Raw genomic sequence first — 9,944 nt, 5'->3', positions numbered from 1 at the left:
TGTCAAACATATGGTCATTTTGACACTGTCACAGTGAGGAAACCCAATAAAAAAAATTCATTAGCAGCAAGGGATCTTTTATATGCACCATCCCACAGACATGTTAGCACATACCACAGCCTTTGGTATACCAGTTGTGGTGCACTGGCTGGAACGAGAAATAACCCAATGCAGCCAGTGCACCACGACTGGTATATCAAAGGCCGTGGTATGTGATATCCTGTCTGTGGGATGATGCATATAAAAGATCCCTTGCTGCTAATCGAAACGAGTAGCCCATGAAGTGGCGACAGCGGGTTTCTCCTCTCGTTATTTGTGTGGTCCTTAACCATATGTCCGACGCCATACAACCGTAAATAAAATGTGTTGAGTGCGTCGTTAAATAAAACATTTCCTTCCTTCCTTGTAATCAAATCCCCCTGGACACGCGCTCGTTAATCTAATCTAATCTGTCCAGTCTTATCTAATTTAGTATTTTCTAAATATCATCTAATCTTGTCTAATCTAATATTATATTATCGAAAATTTAATTTTAATTTAATCTAATCGTTTTGTCTTTCAGGAAATCTAGATACAAGTTTAAAGTTTTACGTCATTACCTACGATGGGCCGACTCCTTGGGTCGTGCTTACTTCTACTAGCATGTGGTGTCCTTCGGGTTGCAGGTGAGAATATGTTTCTTCAAACCAAACGATGTTAACGTATCCATCATTTTAAATCGAGACACGTCTCTGCCCTGCACTATTTCTGACTTCGCAAGGGACATAAAGATGCGGGAGATAAATTTGACATGAAATAATGCTTACAAAAGCATGTTTCTAGGAACAAACAAATTAAACAAATAAATAAATCATTTATTTTACCAGTAGGTGTGATTAGTTATTCGTTTTACAATAAGTGGATTTACAGAAGTATAAATCTCATGCGACGATATCATCTCAGAAATCTTTACATGGTAGATATTATCTCAGCTGTAGTAAATTAGAAATCTTTACGCGGGAGATTCGAACAAACAAAAACTCTCAAGAATACACTGGAGGGAGATGAACTATGATCTCGTCATAGTGGTACTTTTAGGTTGATAATTTATACATGTGTCTGTTTTATTTATGGTCTAACCATAAAATGACATTTGGCAAAAGCATAACAATTATCGTCTTGTGTTACTTTCCTATTTATTCGGGGCAAGATGACATTGTGGCCAGACCTTCATTGAACCTTTCTTCATACCAACCAGTGTACCGCATGTCCCATCGACAGGTATACTGATGTCTGTGGTATGTGCTATCATGTCTATGTGAATGTGTATATAAAATATACTTTGCTGCTATTTGGTAGGAGTAGCCAATGTTACGGTTGCTGGATAGTGTTACAAAAGATAAAGTTTGTTTTGTTTAACAACACCACTAGAGCACATTTATTTATTTATCATAGGCTATTGGTAATTGTGACATAGTCTTAGAAAGGAAACCCGCTACATTTTTCGTTTAGTAGCAAGGGATCTTTTATATGTACTGTCCCATAGACAGGATAACACATACCACGGCCTTTGATATATCAGTTATGGTGCTGTGGCTGGTTTGTTCTTACAAGACCAAATGTTATAGTAAATGTTATATAGCAAAAGTAGCCGTATTTACCACATCAGTAAGTGTAGCATATGTGAGGGGTTTTCTAGCATACAAATTTGATATTATCAATTGTATGTTAAGGCAATGCCACATGATACTAGTGTCATGTACACAACGTGACAACCGATGAAATAGTGATGTCTTGTCCCAATCGGCTATTTTCGTGGCTATTTTCGTACAAGACACTCGTATCGTGTGACATCGCCCTTAGACACCGGACATTAGTGCATAGAAAGACACATTGTTGCAACGAGTAGGCTATGTAGCGAGTTTTTATCTTTCTCCGTCTGTCTGTTTCTCTGTATGTCTGTCCTTATCTCTCCGTCTATCTGTCTGTCCTTTTCTCTCCGTCTGTCTGTCCTCTCTCCGTCTGTTTGCATGTATGTCCGTCTCTCTCCGTATGTTTGTCTGTCTCTTTGTCCGTCTCTCTTCGTCCGTCCGTCCGTTCGTCTCTCTTCTTCGGTCTGTCTCTCTCCTTCTGTGTCTGTCTGTCCGTTCGTCTCTCTCCGTATATCTGTCTGTCTGTTTGTCCGTCACTCTTCGTCCGTCCGTCCGTCTTCTTCCGTCGATCTGTCTATCTCCTTCTATGTCTGTCTGTCCGTCCGTCTCTCTCCGTATGTCTGTCTGTTTGTCCGTCTCTCTTCGTCCGTCCGTCCGTCTCTCTCCGTCGATCTGTATCTCTCCTTCTGTGTCTGTCTATCCGTCCGTCTCTCCAAATGTCCAAATAACCATATATTAGACATCAAATGTGCTAAGGTGTCGTTAAACAAAATATTTCCTTTATTCTTTGAAACTTTGCAGCTGGTGGTGCAGCCCCAACATTCGATAACATTGCCACAGACGGCAGCACTCGAGTTAGCATCAGCGAGAGCGCCGGGACTGGGTCGTCCGTGTTTCAAGTCCAGGCTACGGACCCGGAGGGTGATACCATCACGTACAGTCTGGTCAGCCCTCCGGCTAACTTCAAAATCACTGGCCAAGAAATACAAGTAGATACAGCTCTAGATTTCGAAACAACACAGAACTATGTCCTGCAAGTTCAGTAAGTATTTTTCTTACCGTTGCTGAGAACATTCTTCGTATTTTTATTTTTTTTTATTTTTTTATATAGTACATACAAATGACACACATACGTTTGATAACAATTTAAAGACATACGATTGGCTGTTCCTAGGTAATGACCAGTGCCCCATTCAACGAAGCGATCTTAGCGCTAAGATCACCTCAAGTGCATGATAACCAATAAAAAAAAATGAAAAAAGGGGGGGGAGAATAATCGAAATCGATTGCCCTGTGACGTATACGTCCACCTAAAACTAATTTCTCTGTTAATTGCACGCGCCAGGGCTGTAAATAGGTTTTAGTAGGAAAAGATGTTTTATTTTATTTTAAACCTGGATTTTTGAGTTTCTAATTAGAAATAGAATAGTACATTTGTGTCCGTTAGATACCATTTATCTTACAACTCGCTTTCGCTCGTTATATATGTTTTAAAACAACTCGTTGTAAGATAAAGAGTATCCAACGGCCACTTACGATCATGTAGTATTCTTCATATTTCTTACACACCCATTGGTGAGAACATCATTCGTTAGTTTGTTTACACATGTACGTGTGTTAACAATTTCAAGACATACGACTGGCTGCTCCTAGGTGATGACCAAGTGACCAATGCCGTACACCCAATGAAAAAACCAGCACGATCGAAATCGATTACACTGTGAAGTATAGTTAACCTGACACTTATTTGTCTGTGACACGTAAATTCAACAAGTGAAAGGGTCGTAAATAACTTTTAGTCGAAAAAGATGTTAAAATTTGCTTAAAACCTGTTTTTTGAGGATATGTAAGAAATAGAATAATACATTCGTGTCCGTTAGATACCGTTTATCTTACAACTCGTTGTTTAAAAAAGTATCAAACTCGCTTTCGCTCGTTAGATACATTTTAAAACAATTCGTTGTAAGATAAATGGTATCTAACGGCCACTCATGTATTATTCTCTATGTATCATCGTGGAAGCATTATTAATTTCAGTTTAGTTTTGTGCTTATATACATTAGAGATTTGTTTTCTGGTTCAACCAAGTGTTAAAGTAACTATATTCAGCACCAAATAGTCATCGTTTAAAATGTGTTGAAGTGTCGTTAAACAAATGTGTGGTGTGTATTGTTTTGTTGTTGTTGTTTGTTTTGTTGTGGGGGGGGGGGGGGTTGGGGGGGTTTGTTGAGTTTTTTTGGGGGGTTGTCTTTTTCTTTGTTTATTTTTTTTTTTTGGTAGTTTTTTTGTTGGAAAAGCAAGCAAAGGCAAAGGAATAAAAAAAAAACCTCAAAAACATTTAAGTAGCCTACTTAAAAGTACTCTACACATTTATATAAAACTGCTTTCACGTTTAGATTTCCGTGTACTTAAGACTTGGTTATTATTTCTTTAGAATTGTCGACGGAACCAACACAGTTACGGCAGATCTGAACGTCGACGTCACCGACGTGAACGACGAAACTCCGACCCTGAGCGGCGGGACGACGGCAGCCTTTAACGAAGAGCAAGCGGCGGGCACGACGGTCTCGTTCGGCTTCACCGTGACCGACACCGACGCAGGCGACACACTGACTTACTCACTCACCGGTGAGCATGGCATTAAGCGCTTTCTTAAAGTGTTTTGGTCGTTGGATCGAATCCCGTCGGTGGACTCATTCTCTGATTCGATGCTTTTTTCCCGTCCCAACCAGTGCCCCAATTGATCGAATTGATTGCGATCGATCAGTGACAGGCCTTACTAGGGGTGGGTGGGTGGGTGTTCAATTTCTGTTAACGAAGTGTTAAAAATTACAATGGCACGAAATAATAATAAAATAATAACATCATTTACATCTGAAATTAGTAAAAATAATAATATTATTTATATCGACGTTTAAATATATAAATGGGGCGGGACGAAGCATAGTGGTAATGTATATAAAATATCTCTTGCTACTAATGGACTTTTCTTTTAGCGGGTTTCCTCTCTAAGACTATTTGGCAGAATTACCAAATGTTTAATATCCATTAGCCGATGATAAATAAATCAAGGTGCGCTTGTTGTGTTGTTAAACAAAACAAACTTTATAAAACAAATTCCTTACTGATATTGGAAAAAGGTAGCAGGTTTCCTATGTAGAATAGGTCTATCACATGTTTGACATCCGATGATTAATTAATCAATTGCCAATGTGCTCTAGTAATATCGTTAAACAAAACAAATTTTCTTTTCATTCTTTCAATCATTTTATTGTATTCCTGCATAAACATTGTATGTCCAGTTATGGTTCAAGTACATTGTCTCTGGCACATGCACACCTTAGCATGGCCCCTTCGTCCCAACCCCTTCGGCTACACCAGTGTCAAAGAGTCATAAAAACTCGCAATGGGTAGCAGTCGGTACTGGGATGCGAATCAAGCACTTACTTGCCTTATGCTAGGGTCAGACTTACAACTGACACGACAAAAATGGCTAACTTTCTGCTGTCACGACTTTCTACGACCGTCCAGTTGCTAGTCTGAGCGCTCTTACATCTCGATTTTCTTCGTATAGTATTAACATACAAGTTGTTAATAATCTAAGTGCACCTGTCGTAAATCGGAAGTTGGGGGAGATTACAACGTAACCGTCAAGTTGGCCAACTTTGTCGTGACAGTTGACAGTCTGATATTAGCATTAAGTCTAATTATTGCTAAAAAAAAAAAAAATTCAATCTATTAATTATTATTGGGTGTTTTTTTTCATCATTCCAGGAGCACATGCTGCTTATTTTAACGTGGATTCGACAGGGGTAATAACAACATCCCAAGTTTTAGACTACGACATCACATCTCCCATCACAACGTATTCAATCACGCTCAACGTCCTGGATGCAGCCAGTCACTCACTGGCAACGCCTTTGACAGTAACATTAAACGACATCAACGACAACACCCCGATATGTACACCCAATATATATTATCGTGATGTCACAGAAAACACCGCCTCTGGTGAGTTGAAGAATTATTGCAATATTGTGTTGAATTTAGTTATTATAATAATATTATGCGGAAGAGCCTACTTTTATATACTCTGTCAAAAAAGAAACGCATAGGTGATAGGGAAAGAAGAAAAGTGTTTGATTTTACAAAATATCGGGTTTTTGTACAATGTTGCTGAATGGCCATGTTTGTTAATGTTCCTGGAATGGGACAGCATGCCCAAATGCACCCTGAAACAAATTTAACGCACGTTGTGGCACGTTGTGCGACAATTGCAGGAAATCGGCGTGAAATGGTAAGATTTTGGCGAATGCACGTGAAACTCGGGGAAAAGATTGCGGTAGTGATGGGCATTTAAAGCCTCATTTCCATTTCGATGTAGACGAGTTACAAGATGCCAAGACTAAACCTGCCGAATCGAAACATTGCAATAGGCCGTCTCCAGTTAGGTGAATCGCAGTCAGCAGTCGCATGCCACATGAACGTCCATTTCACGTCTCTGGGACAGGTACCAGCAGTTTCAATCAGCTGAAGACCGGCCCAGAAGTGGAAGACCTCGCATAACAACTGCAGCACAAGATCGCTACATCCGGGTTCTGCACTTGCGTCACCGAACTGCCACAGCAACGAACACTGCTGGACGCATACCAGGTTTGAGAATGGTGTCTGCACAAACCATTCGGAACCGACGTCGAGAAGCTGGTTTACGGGCTAGGAGACCGTATGTTGGCCCCATCCTGCGACGTTAACATCGACATTTATGTGTTCGCTGGTGCACGAATATACAGGGGTGGAACTTGGGAAACTGGCGGCGAGTATGGTTCAGCGACGAGTCACGTTTCCTTCTACAGCGACGTCATGGACGACAACGTGTTTACAAACGCCGCAATGAACGTTTTGCCAACAACTGCGTCGCCCAAGTTGACAGATTTGGTGGAGGGAGTGTCATGATGTGGTGAGCCATCTCATACACCGACAGAAGTGAACTTATGTTCGTACAAGACAAACTGACAGCTGCACGCTACCGGGATGAAATTCTTCGCCGTCACATGCTTCCCATTTTGGATCGACAGAGAGAACTCTTTCAGCAGGACAATGCCAGGCCGCATACGGCACGTGTGACAATGGATTTCCTACAGAATGAGAACATTAATGTGCTGCCATGCCATCAAGATCGCCAGATCTCAACCCCATTGAACATCTATGTGACGAACTGGACAGACGTGTACGCCAGTGTGACCCGGAGCCTCAGTCGCTTCCGCAACTGTCACATGCACTGCAGGAAGAATGGGCTAGGATTCCACGTGCCCGGATTCAGATATTCATTCAGTCTATGCCAAGGAGATGTCGCGTAGTGATTGCTGCTACTGGCCTCAGATTACAGTTATCGGCCCATTTGGTTGTCCAAAATCCGGAAATTTGACCGTGCAAGTAGTCTGCTGTTTGACTGTGATTATTTCGTGGCAGACAGCTATGAAGTGGCAACTATTTGACTGAAGTGACAGGGGAGAGCATGTAGTTTGTAAACATGTGTAACTTGTTGACATTGAAGACTTGTTTGTGGTAATTTCGGCCCATACAAAAGTAGTGCTTTTTGTGTAAAATGGGTGTACTCCGGCCTGGTTTAGAGGGTGTGCTTGTTTAAACCAATATACTGGGAGAAAGAGCTGGACAACAGGGGTTGTCCTTTTCAGGGTATGTGTCCCCCAGGCAGGCAAAGGTACATACAAAAATCCACGGGCTTGCTGATATTAATAAAAATGATATAGCCACTATGGCTATATAGAAACATACAGCGAAATTAATTTTGGTCTGAGGCCTACTGGTGGCCAAACAAGGTACTGATTTCAGCGCCCTCGTTCGACGCTGTTTGGTGACGAAAACGCCTCCATTGCCGTCAGTCCATAGCAAGAACATTGTGACATACTCATGTCAAATGTGACTGATACGATCATAAATAACGAAATTATGCCACTTTGTATTAAAGAAATAATTCCATGAGTATATAAACACTGTTGTTATTCATTAAAAGCAGTCTAGCTAGCGTTAGCGACAAACGGCTGGCTGAACTTGCCCCAGACTTTCGTTTTCGATTGGCGCAGGCGCAAGCGCAACCGCGAGCTAGAATAGAATAGAAATGTTTTATTTAACGACACATTTGCCAGATACGTCTGGCTGTCAGTTCGAAATCTGAGGATTGTGAAAAGCCATGTCCTCTAAAGACGCCGCCACATCGCATTAGTGCCTCATACAAAAACAGCCGATTGTGACAAGATAACATTACAATAATTATTTCAGCCTTTGCTATGCAATCGGTTACAGGCGCGTGTTCACTTCAGACGGTGACTTGAGCGCCCCCTCCCCAGCAATGTTTTTTCCCACATTTTTTTTTTGGGGGGCGTAGCATGTGACGTGTAAATGAACCTGAAATTGATTACTGTGTAGGTAGGTAGGTAACTAGTTTAACGTGGTCATATACCACTAGGGTTTCGAACACGCCCATCTCGAGTCCGACCTCTGATATGATCGGGAGCCTGATGCATAAATTAAAGGGACATTCCTGAGTTTGCTGCACTTTTTAAGATGTTATCGACTAACAAAGACTTTTTAACGATTGTAATTACATATCAAATATATTTTTCTGCATAAAATATTAGTGGCTGTATATTAAACATGTTTCTGATCGTTTTAATATTTGTACTAGGTTAAATTTCATTTTATTTCCAAAAATATAATTTTTTCGTACGTACGAAATTATTTGAAGACAAAATCCAGTTTGGGCTTCTTACAAATATGAAGACGACCAGAAACACATTGAATATACAGACACTGATATTTTAAACCAGAAAATATATTTAATATGTAAGTTTAATCGTAGAAATATTTTATTAGTCGGAAATATCTTACAATGCAGAAAACTCAGGAATGTCCCTTTAACTGCCGCGCGAGTGCCGCAAAATGTATACGATTTCGTTGTTTTTTAAGGGTATGCAAGAAATAGAATACAACATTGTGTCCGTCATATACCATTTCTCTTACAACTCGTTGTTTAAAAATGTATCCAACTCGCTTTCGTTCGTTAGATAACATTTTTTCAACAACTCGTAAGATAAATGGTATCCAACGGCCACTCGTGTAGTATTCTTAGACTATATATGATAGAGTTAATCGCGAGCAACCTGCCTCCTAAACACACGAGTGCATGAAGATTGAAGTATGCCACAGTAATTATATATTGAGTATGTTTTACAGGCACTTCTGTGGCAACAATTGCATGCACGGACGCCGATTCTACCCCTAACAGTGACATCACGCTAAGTATTGTAAATGGAGATGACGCCACGCCGAAATTTAGCGTTTCCGGCACCGACGTCGTCACATCAGCCACTGCCATCGACTATGAAACTGTGACGTCATACACCCTGGTGTTGCATGCGGTGGACGGAGGAACGGTGAAACGGACGGGAACAGCCACGCTGATTGTGACTGTGAGTTTACTTAACCTTTAAGTACAAACACGACATTTAAAGGTGCATTTTCGAGTTTGTTTGGGGGGGGGGGGGTGGTTTGCTGGGGGGAGGGGGGTTGGGGTTTTTTTTTTTCGTTATTATATCTAATATAAGATATTTCCAATCTGTATGTACTCTTTTGGATGGATTGCTCCAAATAATATCATGTGACTCAACTGCATGAATCTCAATTTTGACCTAATTTTGGCAAGATTGTTTCAGCTGTTTTCATTATTTCAAATTAATAAAATGGCTGTTAAAGCCAGCTGAATCAGTAAATGTTATTTAGCGTTTTACCTTAAATATTGTTTGTATTAATGAGTGAAAGAATGTAAGAAAAAAACCCCTCATTCGGCTACTACACGGAAAAAGTCGAACCACGTTCCGTGTATGAATTCGATTGTTCGTTCATAGTATTTTATATCAGTGAAATGATTCACTTGGAATCATATAAAATTGAACGTGATAATTTTTAATGTTCATGCAAGTTTGAACCATAGGACCGCTAAATACACACGCTAACGCACTACGCAGTTCATACAGTGTTTAAAGCGGTTCTGTGGTTCACGCTTGCACTGACGTCAAAAATTATCACAAATAAATTTATAATTAAACCTTTTTCTTACACACCCGTTGGTGAGAACATCATTCGTTATTTTTTGATAGCACATACTTGTTTACACATGTACGTGTGCTAACAATTTCAAGATATACGACTGGCTGCGCTTAGGTGATGGTCAGGTCACCAATGTCATACATCCAATGAAAAACAAAAACCCAGCACATCAAAATTGATCACACA

At 40.4% G+C, this 9,944-nt stretch overlaps 1 protein-coding gene across 1 annotated transcript in view; it reads left to right on the top strand.

The window, feature by feature from the left end:
• Positions 1-604: 604 nt before the first annotated feature.
• Positions 605-9,944, top strand: part of LOC121368845 (protocadherin alpha-13-like) — a 12,154-nt gene continuing 2,814 nt past the window's right edge. Inside the window, exons 1-5 of the mRNA XM_041493594.1 lie at positions 605-665; positions 2,433-2,673; positions 4,066-4,259; positions 5,406-5,642; positions 8,886-9,121. Of these exons, the coding sequence (XP_041349528.1) occupies positions 605-665; positions 2,433-2,673; positions 4,066-4,259; positions 5,406-5,642; positions 8,886-9,121 (969 nt within the window). The remainder of the gene's footprint in view (positions 666-2,432; positions 2,674-4,065; positions 4,260-5,405; positions 5,643-8,885; positions 9,122-9,944) is intronic.

The sequence above is a fragment of the Gigantopelta aegis genome, chromosome 3 (genome assembly GCF_016097555.1).
Source record: "Gigantopelta aegis isolate Gae_Host chromosome 3, Gae_host_genome, whole genome shotgun sequence".
NCBI classification, from domain to species: domain Eukaryota; kingdom Metazoa; phylum Mollusca; class Gastropoda; order Neomphalida; family Peltospiridae; genus Gigantopelta; species Gigantopelta aegis.
The sequence above is the reverse complement of the archived record's forward strand: the minus strand, read 5'-3'. Positions and strand labels throughout refer to the sequence as shown.